At 48.3% G+C, this 18,111-nt stretch overlaps 4 protein-coding genes across 36 annotated transcripts in view; all 4 read right to left on the bottom strand.

The window, feature by feature from the left end:
- Nucleotides 1-542: 542 nt before the first annotated feature.
- LOC119277716 (fructose-1,6-bisphosphatase, cytosolic-like) lies at nt 543-3,176 on the bottom strand. Its single transcript, XM_037559028.1, has 11 exons — nt 2,848-3,176; nt 2,632-2,706; nt 2,448-2,509; nt 2,266-2,332; nt 1,978-2,091; nt 1,786-1,872; nt 1,619-1,689; nt 1,474-1,539; nt 1,224-1,310; nt 1,058-1,133; nt 543-946 (listed from the first exon to the last, which is right to left on the bottom strand). Exons 1-11 carry the CDS (start codon nt 3,052-3,054, stop codon nt 824-826), a joined length of 1,035 nt encoding a protein of 344 aa, XP_037414925.1. The 5' UTR covers nt 3,055-3,176; the 3' UTR covers nt 543-823.
- An 839-nt stretch (nt 3,177-4,015) lies between these two features.
- On the bottom strand, nt 4,016-10,252 carry LOC119277713 (VAMP-like protein YKT61). Its single transcript, XM_037559026.1, has 6 exons — nt 9,824-10,252; nt 9,258-9,355; nt 8,663-8,767; nt 8,032-8,097; nt 7,756-7,842; nt 4,016-4,475 (listed from the first exon to the last, which is right to left on the bottom strand). The coding sequence occupies exons 1-6, from the start codon at nt 10,044-10,046 to the stop codon at nt 4,425-4,427; spliced, it is 630 nt and encodes a 209-aa protein (XP_037414923.1). The 5' UTR covers nt 10,047-10,252; the 3' UTR covers nt 4,016-4,424.
- Nucleotides 10,253-10,633: 381 nt separating this feature from the next.
- Nucleotides 10,634-11,311, bottom strand: LOC119277715 (histone H3.2-like). Its single transcript, XM_037559027.1, has one exon. It carries the CDS (start codon nt 11,218-11,220, stop codon nt 10,810-10,812), a length of 411 nt encoding a protein of 136 aa, XP_037414924.1. The 5' UTR covers nt 11,221-11,311; the 3' UTR covers nt 10,634-10,809.
- A 6,196-nt stretch (nt 11,312-17,507) lies between these two features.
- Nucleotides 17,508-18,111, bottom strand: part of LOC119277711 — an 8,901-nt gene continuing 8,297 nt past the window's right edge. For all 33 annotated transcript variants that reach the window (XR_005137274.1, XR_005137269.1, XR_005137270.1 and 30 more), the window contains one exon: nt 17,508-17,894. The gene's annotated coding sequence lies outside the window, so the exon portion shown is untranslated. The remainder of the gene's footprint in view (nt 17,895-18,111) is intronic.

The raw sequence follows: 18,111 nt of genomic DNA, 5'->3' as shown, positions 1-18,111 counted from the left end.
GTCCGTCGGCTTACCTTCGGATTCTTCTCCAGTCTCACCGTCTGCGTCGCTACCATTGTGACTGCAGGGGGTGTTGAGTATCGTGATTAGATTGCAAACATAGGATAGACTAGGAATTATTCTGACTTGTTTTTTACTTCAAAAAGATCATGTATTTCTATATATATGACCACAAGGCTCAAGCAATAAACATCGATTCCATCAATCCCTCTCTATTCTTCTAACAGTCCGGCCATATGTACTCTGTGCAGCGTGGCGGCGACCGGTGAGCTACCATGGACTGGAGCGCCTGAGTTCAAGATTATTCTGCAAAGGCGGCCTTGAAATTGTGTAGTCGAATATATGAATTTATACAAATTTGTTTCAATATTTATACACCTATAGGCTAGTTTCACCAAAAAGCTGTGTAGTCAATTGACTACCAAGCTTGTACTACATGGCTTCGCCAACCGCGCCAGCCACTCAGGCTGAGACCTTTGGCATGTATCTTTCGGCTCTGAAATAGTCGACATGTTTACTCACACGATGCAGCAATCTGTATGTACATGCAACGCATTCCGCACAGCTTGCGGCACTGGTCCTCCTGAGATGGATATATGTATACATGGATGTATATTACGTATCATCAGTGAACGAATTGTGGAAAGAAGCAGAAGCCTTGGCTGCTCACGAGTGAAGCTGTTCAAGGCCTCCACGCTATATTACACTGAATGACACAGACGTATATATAGAAAAGAAATGCCTGACATTCGAATCACATTGTCAGCAAGGCCCACGAGTCGTCATCGATTCACACGCCTTGCGCGCGACGACCGGTCGACCATCATGCAGATCCTTCCTTCTTGGCTTCCTCCGCGTACAGCGCCTTGATCTCCTCCACGTCGTCGCTGCTGCCCAGGAATATCGGGGATCTCTCGTGGATGTCGGTGGGGATCAGGTCAAGCGACTGCATTGCATTGCCAACAAACAGAGTGTCAACATACTGTCTGTTGCTGGACATGAAATTCTGGCCAAGGGAAGAAAAACAGAGATGCTTGCATGTCACAACAACACATACCCGTCCTTTGCCTGTGAAAGACTGGCCTCCAGCCTCCTCCATCAGGAATGACATGGGGAACACCTCATACATCACACTGCAAACACAGCAAATTCAGGCAACTTCAGAACAGCTGCGTGCAATGGTGGAGGTGCTGTTTGAGTTGTGCGCACAGGCAGTGGCGTACCGGAGCTTTCCGCTCGGGCTCTTCTTGTCCGCGGGGTACAGGAATATGCCGCCGTATAGCAAGGTGCGGTGGACATCGGCAACCATGCTGTGAACCATCAGGAATGGAGTGTTATATGTTGTGACAAGCATTTTACAAGTTTGTTAACATTCATTGATCGTGTAAATTTTGCATTGTCGGGGGGAAGCTTCTGAAGTATGAGAGGTAAATTGTTCAATTCGTCAGGTAAGCAGGTTGAAGATTCACAAACCTGCCAATGTATCTCAAGGATTTGGGTGATGAACCATCCGTGGGATACTTGCACTTCTCCACGTACCTGTTGTATATATGTGGTAAATTTTTAGCAGGAACACTCAAGGAAGTAACACTACTCTGAAAACAACAAGATCTCATACTTTGCAGTAGGGGTGTCCCAGTTCTTGGCATTCCCTTCGTTAACCGAATAGATCTTTCCTTTCGGCGGTATCTGAAGCATAAAGCATGCAGATTTTAGTAGTACGCCTCTTGGTGAATTTTCAGAAAATAAATACTACAGTAAATCTCAGTAATTCTGCCAGCACACCTTGATGTCTGGATGAGTCATTATGAACTCCCCAAGAGAAGGGTCAAGCGTGAAGCCGTTGACACCATTTCCAGTGCTCAGGACAAGCTGCAGACAATTAGCATACACAGGCCAATTCAGACAGTGCGCTTACAGTCACGCAAAGATTTATCTTGCTTGTGCAACACGAGGTCAGGGAACTTGATTAATTACCGTGCAGGAACTCCCATACATGCAGTATCCAGCAGCAATCATGTCCTTCCCAGGCTGCAGTACTTCCTCCAGAGTCACGGTGTCTTGGTTCTTGATCATGTAGATCCCAAAGATCTGTAGAAAAACATGTAAGAATAAGGAATAAACTGTCCATGCAGCATATTTCTACTTTTTTATGAGCATATCCCCTGGGACTTTGAAATGGCAAAAAGGAAAGCAGACTCCCCGTAATTGTGCGTGTTCCGAACAACTTTTTTAGCTTTGAAATTACTTGTGCGCTTCCCCTACCGTTCCGATGGAGACGCCGCAGTCGATGTTGGAGGAGCCATCCAGGGGGTCAAAGCAGACACAGTACCTGATGGAAAATGAAGATCCGCACATTTCATCAGAAACAACAGAGGAAAATTCGCTCCTTGACCACATCAAGGTATTTGAGCAGAGCAATCAAGGAGCCGAAGGCTTTTACGCACTTCCCACGGAGCTTAGGGTCCACGAACGTCGCCTTCTCGTCCTCCTCGGACACAAGAACACACTGCACGTATCGGTTCGCAGCGCAAAGCAGTGTCACAAAACAGAATGAAATCAACAATCTTGTATGTACAAAAAGAAAAGAAATGGCAGGGAAAAAAAAGAAATGGGATGAGACATTCATACGGTGCGGCCGCTGCTGACGAGGGCATTGACGAACACCTCGTTGGAGAGCACGTCCAGCTTCTTCTGCTCCTCCCCCTGAAGAGCCCGCGCCACCAATTGACAAACAGGCAACCATCATCATCATCATCATCATCATCATGCTTCCATTCCCACGGATCGGAAGCAAAACTGAACTGGAGAGAAGAGAAAAGAAAGAGGAAGAGCACAGCAGCTTGCCTGGACGTTGGTCTCGCCGGCGAGACCGGTGAGCTTGGCGAGGCCGGCCTTGTTGACGGCGGAGGCGACGAACTTGCAGCCGAGGACGATGTGGGAGAGGAGGATGGTGAGGTCGCCGCGCGACTCTGGGTGCCTGCTCTGCTCGTTCAGCACGTGCCGCGTGATGGTCATCAGGTCCGTCCGGAACGTGTCCGCCGCGTGATCCATCTTCTCCGATCGGCCGGGGACGACCCTACCCTCCCTCTCGTTCGCTTAGCTCGGACGGAGAGCTCGTTTTGCTTGCAGCGCGGACCCCGGAAGTGAGCGATCTATCTATGCCCAAGTAGTACGGCGCGGGAAGTGGCCGGCTGCGAACCGTGACGTGACGCGCGGCGTGCCGTTTTGGTAGGTAGCGCGGGGAGAAAGTGAGGCTGGGAGCGGAGGGGCTTGGGGCTCCAACGGAATGAGCGCCGAGGCCTATCCCCTCTATCCGCGATGGCTGGTAGCACGGTGGCCGGGCGCGTCTGTGGCCGTCGCGTGGTGACTGGTGAGGTGATGGGAGTGAGTGAGAGGAGCGCAGGGCTTTGTCCCGCGCCCGCACGTAACCTTCCCGCCGGAGCAAGGCGCCAACGCGGGCGCTTAGCCATCACGCCGACAGCGGCTCTGTTTAGCTATAACCTGAAGCCCGACGTGACGGCGAGGCGGTTTTGCGACGGTCGTCAGGGGCGAAACGGCGGTTCGTATCAAGCAAAGCTTGGGCTGTTGGCATCTGTTATTGAATTCAATAATCAAGACGAACTTTGCTTGATGGCCTGCCCTTCACGCGTACGTGGAATATCCTACCTTTTTTTTTTATGACCAGTGAATATCCTACCCCTTTTCAACCATACGTGGTATATACCAGGCTCAGCCTCAAGTGTGGCTTCAGATCCTGGATTCGAATGCACTTTCGTGGTCCAGTCAAGCCACTGGCGCAAACTTGACACTGTCTATAACTTCGCCGACTAAGGTCAACAGAGAAAACGTGCCCATTTATACCGTTGCTTGTATAATAATAAAAGTTGCATCCAGGAAATCAGCAAAGGCATTTGCATTTGACACGGTATGCATGTTGACCATTTAACACAGTATGCATATCGCAAGCAGAACACTCAAACATAAATAAACTTGTAACAAAATCACAGAAGCATAATCTTCAACAATATCACAACATAAATTATGAGCAACCAGTGTTCCAACATACAGTACATAATGTAAGGGCAGCAACTGTGCTCCAACATACTTGAGAAATGAGATATCGACAATCTAAGCAGGGAAGACAATGATGTTGGCCATTGCTAAGTGATGTTAGTTGCTATTCGAAGGCGTCACCAAAGAATAACAGATTTACAGTATTGATCCCGTGCCTCACAGACACTTTCATGGGCAACCAGACTTAGTACAGCACAACAATATCCGGTTGATTTTCTTTCTGAGAAACGGGAGCAGAAGGCGTAACTGAAGGTACAAGGAGCAAGTATAACAGTATCAGGATCTTTGTCGGAAAACAGCATTAACCTGGAGCCTTCCAAGATAATTGCAGGATCACACTTCAAACTTCAAAGTATAGTACAACAACTGTTTGTTTTCTTCGCCTGCTTATAGAACATCTGAAAAGGCAGAATAACATCTCAGGAAAATATATGATAACAGAAATAAGCGAAGCATTGAAATGACCCATAACACTAACATCATGATTTTCATCAGCAAGTTAAAAGAAGTGTCGTAAGAGCCCTTTTGCCATATGTACATTATACGCTGTATCTAACAACAAGCATTCTGGAAACTGGACAGAGTTCAAGAAATTATAATTATACTAGAAGATAACCAGCACGTTGCAACAGGAACACATGCTAACATTGGTAATAGTGATGACATGGATGAAGTGTGAGGATTAACTATGATGAGATGGCATGCTGATGATGTGGCAAACATGCATGACTTGTTGATGTGGATGAGTTGCATGGATAGAATAAAATAGGTAGATAGTGGGGTGAGCGTGCAACTAAAAAATACTCCCTCCGTTCACTATTATAAGGCGTTTTGGATATTTCAGTGTGGACTACATACGGATCAAAATGAGTGAACAAACACACTAAAACACGCCTATATACATCTGATTCAGAAAAAAGTTAGAACATCTTATAATAGTGAACTGGGGGGGTAGAAAAGAAGGAAACAATTAATAGGTGATATGTGTTCTGATGTGGTATGTGTGCATGTTCCAAGGAATAGTAGTGGGGATCAACTATTTAGGAATATAGGATTACAGGCCAGATGTTGTAAGCGCAGCATTAGAGCAGCTTTGGTCAATGTTGTAAAGAAATAGGAGTGAAGGACATTACAACTAGATTTATATTATTATACAAACCAACAAAATTATATTAGCATCACATATAGTACATGAATAGAAATAAGTATCACTTTACAGTCATCCCATGAGCAGTGATCCTTTCACACTAGACAAGTAAACTTTACAATTTAATGGAGTATATGCACAAGTGCTGGTAGGAACCGGATCCCTACCAGGGTGTGGTCTCAGGTTGTAGGGGTGGAAGGAGGGATGGCATGGAGGAAGGCGTGGTCTCCCGGCTAGAGAGAGAGAGCGCAGCGGTGGCTAGGGTTAGGTCTCCCGGCTCCCTAAGGAAGCCGGGCAAATATGATTGCTTCTTGCTTAATCCCAAAACGGGTCCTTGCACGAGTTTATATAATCCTCCTAATAAGATAATTGGGCTAAGCCCCTAATAACGATAAGATAAATTGGGCCACAACTAACTAGGCTAAGCCCCTAATATGCCAGTCATAACATCTCTCCCCGCCTGCACAAACAGCTCGTCCTCGAGCTGGAAGGCGGGGCAGATCAACGGTCGCCAAACACCTCCACGTCAACTGGGGCGGGCTGGTCGCCGAGCCCGCGGGGTCCTCCTCAATGTAGTCTGCAGCCTCCAGGTAGAAGAGTTGTGGGCAGACGTGGCCCGGTACGTAGGGCTCGTCACAGTTGAAGCACAACCCTTGGCCGCGACGCTCGAGTTGCTCGGCCGGGGTAAGCCGGGGGAACGGGCATGCCGCAGCCGCGGCGAGGGGCGTCGCGGAAGCCTGGGCAAGCCGACCCTGCGCGGGAACTTCTGGCCAAGGTGGCGGCCCAGCGGCCCGGGGTGGTGGCGCCTGCTGGATGGCCACCGCGCGACACTCGAACGTGCGGGCGTAGTACATGGCCGTCTGGAGGTTCTATGGCCCGTGCATCTCCACGTCCACGCGAATGTGGTCCGGTAGGCCGCCGACGAAGAGCTCAGCCCGCTGACGAGCCGAAACGCCGGGGGCGTGGCACGCCAGTGCCTGGAAGCGGTCGGCGAAGTCTTGCACCGAGGTGAGGAACGGAAGACGCCCAAGCTCCGCCAGACGGCTCCCGCGTATAGGTAGACCGAAGCGCAAGAGGCACAATTCGCGGAAGCGTTCCCATGGTGGCATGTCGCCCTCGTCTTGTTCGAGGGCATAGTACCACGTCTGTGCGGCTCCTCGGAGATGATACGAGGCGATCCAGGTGCGGTCGGACGCGAGCGTGCGCTGTCCCCTGAAAAATTGGTCGCATTTGTTGAGCCAATTCAGGGGGTCGACGGTGCCGTCGTAGGTCGCGAACTCCAGCTTGGAGAATCTCGGCAGCGTCTGGACATGGACGACGGGCGGGTGCGCCTCGTCAGCACAGCGCAGCGAGGATGACGGGGCCGAGTATGCGGGCATCAGGGTGCCGCCCTGGAACAGGGGCCCGTCGACGCTGGCGAAGGGCTCGGCGTAGCCCGAGGACCCGCCAAACTGCATGGCCGGGTGCGTCACCGGCGGAGGCAGCACGTGCGGCCCGACCGAGGCCGTCGTGTAGACCGGCGGAAGGGACCCAGCGAGCCAGGCCGGTAACGAAGACGGCGACATGGGAAACCGGACCTGGTGGATGGGCACCCCCGGGCCCGTCGTCGGGATGCCCAGGGCCGCGGTCGCCGGTGGTGACGGCTGCAGCTGTTGCCCCTGCTGCATGGTGGAGGCGCCGGGGTTCGTAGCTGGTGGCGGCTGCCATGGCAGCTGCTGCATGGCGGCGGCGACAGGGGTCGCCAAGGACGGCGGCTGCCACGGCGGCTGCGGCGGCGGCGGGGCGGTGGCGAAGGGCACAGGCAGCTACGGCCCATAGGATCTCGCGAGGAACGTGTAGATGCCCATGACCGCCTGGGTGAGATCCCGAATGGCAGTCGTCATCTCCTCCAGGGTGAAGACGACGGGGACGGGCGCGACGGAGGTGACCGGCACCGGCAAGAGCGGGGCACTGGCCGTGGTGGCCATCAGGGCGGTTGTCGCGGTCGGCAGCGGAAGGGTCGGGGTGGGCGGCGGTGAGGACATGAGCGCACTAGAGCTATCTGATACCAAATTGGTAGGAACCGGATCCCTACCAGGGCATGGTCTCAGGCTGTAGCGGTGGAAGGAGGGATGGCGTGGAGGAAGGCGTGGTCGCCGTCGTTGCGTGTGCGCGCGAGAGAGAGAGAGAGCGCAGCGGCGGCTAGGGTTAGGTCTCCCGGCTCCCTAAGGAAGCCGAGCAAATATGATTGCTTCTTGCTTAATCCCAATACGGGTCCTTACACAAGTTTATATAATCCTCCTAATAAGATAATTGGGCTAAGCCCCTAATAACGATAAGATAAACTGGGCCACAACTAACTGGGTTAAGCCCCTAATATGCCGGTCATAACAAGTGCGCCTGCAGCAAAATAATGTGCAGGCTGAGGCTCAAAGATGTTGAATGCTCGTTGTAGCTCGGAGATAACTAACAGTAACTAGCAATTTTTCACCATGTCATTAAACACAAAAGCACTCATGAGGTAAATAGAAAACAGATAGATATATGCTTACCTGTGAAGCAGCACTCAGGTCTGAGCTTTTTTCAACCAAGCTATCCAACCTCTCTCCTCTTTGAAGGACATTCTCTATAGTTTTATGCTGTTAAATTATTCAAACACAAATAAAGCATATCAGCAATAGGTTGCTCCCACACACACAAAAACAGCATGACATCTTCGGTACAAGATGGGGTTGACTGGCCTTGCACCCATTGTGTGTGGTGCAAGTAGTGGGTAAATCTGTAGATATCCAAGCAGGCAGAAAAAAATCAAATAAGAAAACACTTACTAGGATAATTTTTGTTTCATCCAAGTCCCTCTGGATTTTTGTTAACTTGTCAGCCTCTGCAGGATCCTACAAAATGGCAGATGCTTCATCATTAAAAAAAACAAGTTTACTCATCGGTTCCGGCAAGTTGGACAAAGCAATGAAAATGACCAGAGAATAAAGCATACTGCAAAAATACACTGACATGTCCAAACATAGAACCTATTCATGAATATGTGCAAAATATAGAACCAATCCCTGAGAAGCCAACACAGAATACCATGGGTCTGGAATACATAGCAACTTTTTCTTTCAAAAACAGGCATACAACTACAAGATACAACACATTCCTAAGAAAATAGAATCCCCCAGCACACCAAACTTTTATCTGGCCATCTTCTTCATCATAAAAGATAAAACAAGAAATAGAGAACAACTGTGGTTATACGATGGATATCGCAGAATTGTGAAAGAGACAACTTATTACAAGTGTGGTTGCTCCCTCCCTCCCTCTCAATTCTTCTTACCGTGGAGTATATAGGAAAAATAGACCAGTGTATCGATTACTATGCCCGGAAAAAAACATATAGCATTATGCTACCTCCTAGCAATGAACACATGAGCATACAGAACCTTCCATAGATGGTTATACCTGAAATTTTGTCAAAGCTTCCATCAGGAAAGGCCACTCTTGAGTGGAATCTGCTGTGGCAGCTTTCCAAGCATTCCCAAAAGCCTTCTGGTATTCGTCAAGTACCTTCATAAAACACATCACAGCTAAGTATCACCAGAAAACACTACTATGGAAGAACTGCTCTATGGAACTTATTCAGTTATAACAGTACAACAAATTTTCACATGACCTCGATAAAATCATGATTATTATCTATACACATTTGAATATATGTCAGGAGAAAAATATATTTGTTTAGCAAAGACTGTACATGGTTTATCAGTCTCTGCTCTCTAGCTAATTACAAAAAAAAGGGACCCTAGACAACATCGCACTCCATTGTTTTCTCAGACAACATGGTATACATTTCATTGAACACCGAAGCAAGACTCCGAACATTGGTTATAGGTTGTAGCTAGTCTGTATCTAGAAGCAAAACAACTTTATGGTTGTTTAGGCCATTCGGAATAAGAACACATAACAGGAAGATCGATCCCGGCCTGTTGGTAAAAAATGATCATAGACCAATCATGAAATACATAATACATGAGTTTCAACAACAACGATCTATTACCTTATTCAGAAGAGAAAATGCACTTCGTACAGGATAGTGATCATCCATGAATGCCACCACGCAGAGGCCATTTCTGTTGTGTGAGTGAACCTTGTATTCTGCAAAGAAACAACAAAGTGTCTGAATGATTATATCTTCACAATTACATATGCGAAAATGAATTTGCTCAAAGTCACTGAAACAAGAAGGAACACCGGCAATCAACTGAACATACAATGAATAAGAGCAACTGGGATTTAAATTACGCCGTGAGCATCAAAATTAGGTCAAATCCACCAAATTGTCAATATTGTCACATAATCATGAATCATTATGGAGAGACAATTACAAACCTACAGCGCTACTTTCAGCAACAATATCTCTTCCAACAGCGCATCCGATGAACTGGATAGGGCTACAGGCTACTTTGCAGAGATCGCCGGAATCACCCATGTTGGCCTTGCTCTAGGAATCAAACTACTGCGAGGCCTGTAGTTCCAAACCCAGACCCCGGATCTGAGCATCGGATCACAAAGTAAGCTAGACCTAGAGGGCAGCGGCAAGCAGATCTGAGGAGGGGTGGTTACCTTCGTGCTGGACGGACTGGCGCTGGCCGGGCTGGGTGCGCTGGGCGACGGTGCGGGCGACGAAGACAATGAACTCGCGGGCGGCGCCGCGCTGGAAGAAGCCGAAGTGGCTGACGTCCGTGGCGTTGGCCAGCACGAGCGCCTCCGAGCCCTGCCCGCCGCTGGAGGAGCCCCCGGCGCCTCCCGCCGACGGCTTCAGCACGACGAGCGCCGTGATCTTCATCTCCGCTCCGACGAGGCTACTGGATCCGCGGCGACCTTGGGCGGTGAGTTGGATGGGTTTGGACGGGAGTGGAGATCGCCGCGCGGAAGTAAAAGAAGTTTCTCCCCTCCCGTTTCCTACTTTGCTGGATTCGGTCTCACCCCCACAACGTCGACAAGTCAATGACAGCGGGCCAGCCTTGGGAGGACAGCGTTGGTTTTCAGCTACTATTGGATTCCTTCCGCCAACCACCAACTGAAGGGCCAAAGAGGCAAACGCGGAGCACCTGGAAACTTCCAGAACAAAATCTGGGGAACAAATATGGAGCAACACAACGGCGGTGGGCTTATCCATGGACGGAAATCATTAAGCGGCGATACTGTTCTTCATCTCCATCACAGCAGCGCCATCAGAAAACATGAGTAAAAAATCCAAAAATAAAGTAGAGTGGAAGAAAACGAACACTGAAAAATCCAATGAGGAAAGGGATGAAAATTATTATGCGGCAACCGCGTTCTTCCTCTGCATCACATCACAACCATCATACAGCTAGACAACATAAATGAAGAACAAGAAAGCAGTACGCATCACAGAGAAAAACACTGAAATGAGATTCATATGATGATAACTGCACTCTTCATTGATAATTCATCGCAGCGAGGAGCTAAATATGGCAAGACAACGATGAGAGCGGACAGGAACATGTTAAGCTACACCACCAAGCTCTGAAACCGGAACATCACAGTAGGACTCTCTGATAACGCACGCACGCGGCTACCGCTACCTAGGCCCTCTCCCCGCGGATGCGGCGGGCGAGCTGGATGTCCTTGGGCATGATGGTGACGCGCTTGGCGTGGATGGCGCAGAGGTTGGTGTCCTCGAAGAGCCCGACGAGGTACGACTCGGCGGCCTCCTGCAGCGCGGAAACGGCGGAGCTCTGGAAGCGGAGGTCGGTCTTGAAGTCCTGCGCGATCTCCCGCACCAGGCGCTGGAACGGCAGCTTGCGGATCAGCAGCTCCGTGCTCTTCTGGTACTTGCGGATCTCACGGAGCGCGACGGTGCCGGGGCGGAAGCGGTGGGGCTTCTTCACCCCGCCGGTGGCCGGGGCCGACTTGCGCGCCGCCTTGGTCGCCAGCTGCTTCCTCGGCGCCTTCCCGCCGGTCGACTTCCTCGCCGTCTGCTTCGTGCGAGCCATTGCTGCGGGGTGGGGGTGGGGAGGGGAGGCTGCTTCGGTGGTTGTTGATTGCTTGGGGGATTTGGGAGCTGGATGAGATGGGATGGAGAGGATGGGGGCGGTTAAGTAGGGAGGAGCCGGCGGGATACTGGAAAAATTTCGGCGCTGCGGCGAGGTCGAGTGGATGGAAGATGGATTTGGGGCGTTGGATTGGTGGCGGGTGGGCGGCTGAGATTGGTTTTTGGGTTGGAGCACGCGGATCGTGGGGTGCGATCCGTGGGAAGGCGATTACAGGTTTCTGATTGGTTGGGGTGTGACTGTGTCTGTGTAGAGTCACGCGGATCGTTGGCCAGGATTCCTCGATTCTGATTGGCTGATCTGACAGTGGGCCTTGCACGGTGTAGTGTTCCCTTTTTCAGTTGTGGTGTAGTGTTTATGGTGAATGACAAATGGGTCCAAATCTTTTTCCCGGCTTCATATTTCTTACTGCGAGTTTCAAACAAGAACTCAAATTTTATCTTTCTTTTTTTGCGAGAAACTCAAATTTTATCTTGTGGGTATATATAGTACTTTCTCTGTTTCTAAATATTTGTCTTTCTAATGATTTCAACAATTGACTACATACGGAGCAAAATAAATGAATCTACACTCTAAAATATGTTTTAAATCTCTAAAAAGACAAATATTCAGGAAGTGAGGGAGTATATGTTTTTTATTTGTCTTTTTAAGTTTTTATTAATAGCTACTTTTTAAATAATCCCTCAATTCATACATATAAAATGTTTAGGATATTTTAATATGAGCTATATACGAACTGAAATTAGTGAATAAACACACTAAAATGTTAGAACAATTAGAGATATTAAAACTGCGCATCTTTCCAACCATCTCAAGCCACTAACATTCTCAGCCGTTGGATCTTCGGTTTGTGTGTTTTCAACTGTCCGATTACCTTTCAGTCATGCCTGGCTTTCGTTCGCTACCCAGCAAGCGCCACACGTAGTGGGCCGCTGCTCCGGAAACAATTTTGGCCCTCTCGTGTTAAATTGGGCCAAATGGGCAATATGGTGTACCACTCTCCGTCCACATGGCAGCCATCGATCGTCTCGTGGAAAAAATGGCGCAGCCCTCTCTCGGTGGCTAGCATGGTGACTGTCCCTCGTCTCCGACCGACCGGTTCGCCTCGCAGGCCGATGCCATGGGGCACTGGCGCGGAATGCTAACCATCCTCTGCGTTGCCTCGCGGTGACGCAACGGGGAGGTGGGTGGGGCAGCGAATCGTCGATTGCTGTTTGGAATTCATTTACAGGCAATTGATTGACGAAAATAATCAGAGCCGGTGATCGATGCATGCCAATCGCCAGCCGCGATAATTGCATATCACTTACCAATGTCGATTCATGCTCTTTCTCTGGTCTGGGCGCCTCGATATAATCTCCACCGCCCCTCTGCTCCTGTCGTGGAATTGTCACGTCAGATGTCCTAGCGAAAAGACTTAATCGTGGAGCCATCGCAACTGGGAAGCTTGAAGGGGTTACTAGGACAAGAGACACGGGAGGTTTATACTAGTTCGGCCCCTTACGATGAAGGTAAGGCCTACGTCTAGTTGGGTTGGTATTGCTTAATGTTTCGATGACCAGGAAGCGAGATACGCTATGCCCGGTTCTCAATGAGTTGTTTCTTACCCTCAGCCGCCAGCGGGTCGCCCCCTTATATACACGGGTCGGGGCCCTGCGGCTTACAGAGTCCCGGCCGGCTCATAAACAGTGTTCGGCTCGGTGACTAGTTAAATCTACCTTACGATACAAGTCATGCCATTATGGCGGTTTACTACGACGGGCCTCAAGTCGCTGGTGGGCCTTAGACCCTTTATTGAACCGCCATCTTCATGCTTGGTCTTGGGCTTCTTTCTGATGAGTCTTCTTTGCGTAACCCGGCCCCTCCTGGGCGGCTTACACAAATAGTTATATTCCCAACATTAGGCCCCAGATTGAGTTGAACCGGTTCATGTCAATCTTAAAATACTTCAGAAATAAACCTTCAACTTTCTGCCTGTGCAAAGGTTTTTAACCCGCCATGATGTCATCTTCTGGATCCACGTTAACCCACCGTGACGTCATCTCCAATTAAATCCTTATTTTATCCTGCTATATCTTCAATGGATCTTTGCCTTTACTGATTGTCCTAAAACCCGAGGCGTCGGGGTCGCTGGATAATAATATCCAATCTCCTCATTTCTCGCACCATCCTGGTCGGCCCTTCCCTATAAATAGGCTCGGCCTAGGTCTTCTTCATTTTCTTCCTCAGTCATTCGTCTTCTTCCTCTCGCTCTCTCTCTCTCTGCCGCTCGAGCTCCACCGCGGCCGCCATCGCAGATCTCCTCGTCCTCGCCAACTCAGGCCGTTGCATCAACCTGATTTGACCAGAAAAGCACGATGAAACTCCACAGCAACTCTGCATCTGTAAGTTTCCTCCTTCTTGTTCCTCAGATTCGCATTAGGACCTTCGAGTTCCTCGGTGTTCTTCATTGTTCGTCAGGAACCCCTTGTAGATTTCATCACCACCGCCGTTTCTTGATCCTTAAAATGATATCAAACTGATGCGGTAGCTATTTCGCACCCATTTCAAACACAAGTAGATTCCTTTTCTCTGTACAGAAGCCTTGTTTAGCACTGATGAACTTATCTGTACTAGTTTTAGGTCTAGAATATTTTCCTTTCTGTGCACCTGTTTGATCCAAAATAATATCCGCCAATTGCGAAACCTGTTTATGTTAAGCCCATTTAACTCTAGCGGCCCTCATTGCCGGTTTAAAATAGACAATGTTAATTGACAGCCTTGCCAGCTCCTGGCAACTTAAAATAACTTCTAACTGTTACTGATTCCCATAGCGACTTAGGCAACCAGGTATAATCAGTCATATGTCATTAGGCCCCTTCTTAAGCTGCCATCTTGAATAAACTTAAATTGTTTTCCTCCGGGTTAAAGTTGAACCGGAACCTCTTATTTTGTCATAGGCTTCAATTTACATAATGGCACCCAAGGCTCCCAAAGCTCCCGTGACCTGCAACTGGGTCAAATCCACTGTTACAGAGAGCACTTTGTCTGATTTTGTGAAATCCGGCCATCTGCACAAGACGAAGGAGGTCATGTCTTATCGTGCTCCTAACCCGCCAGAGGAGAAGCCTCAACCCAAAAAGGGGGAGGTAATCGTGTTTACTAATCACATGAACCGGGGCTTCACTCCACCTGGTTCAAAATTCTTCAGGGATGTTTTGCATTTCTTTGACCTCAGACCTCAAGACATCGGGCCCAATTCCGTGTCAAACATTTGCAACTTCCAAGTCTTCTGTGAGGTGTACCTTGGAGAGAAGCCCAATATACTTTTATTCAGAGCGCTGTTCTATTTAAACCGGCAGAATGAACGTGCCAACGGGCCCAGTCTTGAACTCGGTGGCATCTCGATTCAGCGGCGGAGAGACTGCCTCATGCCGAACTGCCGAGTCACCCAAAGGATTGGAATCGGACGTGGTTCTACTGTCAGGACACTTCTCCGGCTGAGGAAAATCCTCTGCCCGGCTTCCGCGCCCCGCGCCTTGAGTCCAACCATCCGTTGCCGGATAAACTGACTACTGTTGAACGTCTGCCACTTGCTCCCACCATTAGAAAAATCAAAGCTCTTTTGGGAAATGGCTTAGACGGCATCGACCTGGTCCGAGTATGGGTTACTTGGCGAGTGCTTCCGTTAAGTCGCCGCCCCGGCTTAATGTGCACTTACTCCGGCGAGAAGGATGGCCGACTGCGTCATAGCCCCGATGACTTACCAGAAGATGTGGTGGAGGCCATGATCCAATCATTGCTGAAAGAAGGCACGGTGATTAGTAATGCCTTTGGCTTACTTCCCTTCTGCTAGAAGAACCCGGCCCCTGCTGTGAGTCACCAACCTCAATGAATACTCTTTACTATATTACATCTTGCTTTTACTCATAACCCCTTATCATTTTTCACAGGCCGATGACAACTTCTGGAAGGTCAAATATGACCATGAGGCGGTCAAACAAGCCAGAGCGGAAAAAAGAGCCGAAAGGAAAGCCGCCAAAACAGGAACTTCAAGGAAGAAGAAACCAAGCGCTTCAGATTTATTCAAATTGGGCGACACTTCTGATGATGAAGAAGAGGCAATTCTTAACTCTCCTGACTCTTTTATCATTATTTTATTGACATTCTATCCTTTCAGGAGGATACGGGGAACAGCCAAGCAATTGACAAAGAGGTAACTATAATCTCCTCCGACTCAGAGCCCTTGCCAAAGCAAAAAATCCGAAGGGTGATCCGGAAAGTAAGATTTTCACATCCTCTAGCTTATCAAGATCCTCAATTTCTTTTGAAGCAACAACAGTTTGAAAGCCGGAGGCAGACCCGGAACAGCAAGGATGTAGAGATCTCCTCCGGCTTACCTGACGTAACCAGTAAGCGTCGGACTGAGGTTATCTCCGATTTACGTTCTGTTTTACCTTTGGCGGGTTTATTTCGCCAACCTCTCAATTCATCTGACTCCAATTATCAGGATACCTCTCCTTCCTCCGGCGAGTCTATGCAATCTAACATGCCGGCTTTCAAAACTGCCCCGGGGTAACTTATTTTTGTTTACCTTATGCTTTACCTTACCCATGCTTTTATACTCATCCTTCTTCCTTTGTCCACAGCGTGCAAGTGAAGCCTAGTAAGAGGGCAAAAAAGAGTAAGTTGTCCCGAGACCCGGTTGTGACTGAACCAGAGCTTGGCATGACTTCTCCTGATAGTTCTACCCATCAGCCACCGCCTGAACCAGCCTATGACATTCCAGCACCAACCTCTGATCCATCCACCGAAAATACTCTCAACAGCTCTGATAACCCGGAAGCTCCTAGCTCGGCCAAGACAATTGATCCAGACGTTGAGATTCTAAAGACTCACTTTGTTGAGCCAGGGCGACCCACTGTCCTTGCCAAGTGTTCTGCTAAGGAGGAACTGCTGGAACGCCGAAAGGCCAAGCTAGACATTGCTGACTATACTAATTTAAGTATTGGAGATATAGTCTCAGGCTATCTCAATCAAGTACATAGCAGCCGTGACCTGAAAATTAACATGGTGAAGCAAATACAGCAAAAAACTGAGGTATGACTGAGGCAGTTTTATTTACAGTTTCTGTGTGATCCATCGGTCTCGGATTATTATATGTATATATGCGAGTACTAGCCGGAGGTTTGGAAGAGCGAGCGCTAGCCGGAGCGGTCGGAACCGCACCCATGTCGCCCACCGTACCATACAATCAGCTCCGAAACTCGGTCGTCGCAGGGTAACCCTGCCAGGCCCACAAAGACACTCACATGAAAAGCGCCGGAGAAAGGCACATGTTACCTTGCATGTGGGCCATCTCGGAGGGGAAATAACGACGAGAGGCTGACAAAGTTGACCCACATGCTTGACCCAGTCAAAAACAAGCAACCCAATTTCAAAATAGAGACCTCAATTGACCGAGAGAGCTTCAAAATTAGGGATCTTGTTCAAGTTAAAGATTTCTTTTGCGTAAGGAGTACATCTTTACAAAGGAAGCATACGGTTATTTATAAGGCATGCACACAGTATAAGATTACACAAAGAATGACGTTGAGGTGGACGTTGAATGTGTTTTGTGCCTTGCGAAATAACACTGGAACCGCTGGGTGCATCCTAATAAGTGCAGAGAATACACATTTTAGATGTGCATGATTAAATGTTTGAGGTGGCGACCACCGATTCATCCTAATTTAAGTTGAGTTGCCATCAACGGTCAACGCCAATGCGGGCCAGACACACTTATCACATGCATCAACATATGCGTCATGGACCCTGATCGATGCTCCTCTCATCAAAGACCTCGCTAGGCATCCTTTAAGTTCCTGGGCTCTAGATTGATTATTATAAGTGGTCTTTGTTCTTGTAGATTTTACTTGTGAGCATCAGTGAGGGTTTAACGGTTACTAGATGACCCGTTGCGCCCATGACGCAAAGGCCGAGTGTAAGCAATGTATTGGAAGAGTGTACATTAAGATATGTAAACATAAAATGAAACATATAGAAATAAGTCGCAAAGAGCGGGAGCGAACCAGGGTTTCAAACCATGAAAGTTAGAACATTTAGAGACCGATGCCTACTTATATTTCCTTATGAATACTACCATACTATTGAATTAGGAGTGATAACAGGGTGTTTTCTTCTATAGCTCTTTCCCCCCACTCCCTCCTATTTATAAAGCATAAGTAAACATCAGACTGGACAATCCCAGATTGAGCATATCACAAGCATACTTATCTTCATTAGACGTGGAAGTGCCATTTTTAGTACATGGCCAGCAAGACAGAGTATTAAGGACTAATATGATGAGCACTCATTAGGCATTGCTATTTAAAATGATAAGCCATACTATCTTGATGGTACATAGCAAAAAATCTCTAGCATTTCCCGCCGGTTATACTACTTCTTGCTCTGGGAGAGATCACACCAAGGAAACACGATTCAGTTGAGCACAGACACGTAAAGATTCATGACCAAGAACAGAGTTAAATTTATCTTGCATAAAAATTCTCTCAATTGTCAGAAAGGGGAGACTTTGATAAAAGCTTCTTCTATCTGTCTGTAGTCCTGATGTTTCCGCTTGTCAGAGCATCATGCATCTACAAATACAAGGAAAAAGAATATAATTTACATTACAAGGAAAGAAATAGGAAAACTATGTTCTCTAATCCTGATCATGTATGTATTGAACAATTAAGAATGCAATTCAAGTGCGTTTGCTAAATCGTAGATGACAAAGTAAAAACTTGATGCAGTACATGTGTTTTCTGATCCACCCACAAGAATCTGGGCCCTTCAACCAGGATCAGATGGCTC

This window comes from Triticum dicoccoides, chromosome 3B (assembly GCF_002162155.2).
Source record: "Triticum dicoccoides isolate Atlit2015 ecotype Zavitan chromosome 3B, WEW_v2.0, whole genome shotgun sequence".
NCBI classification, from domain to species: Eukaryota; Viridiplantae; Streptophyta; class Magnoliopsida; order Poales; family Poaceae; genus Triticum; species Triticum dicoccoides.
Note: the sequence above shows the minus strand (reverse complement) of the source record. Positions and strands in the feature narration are given on the sequence as shown.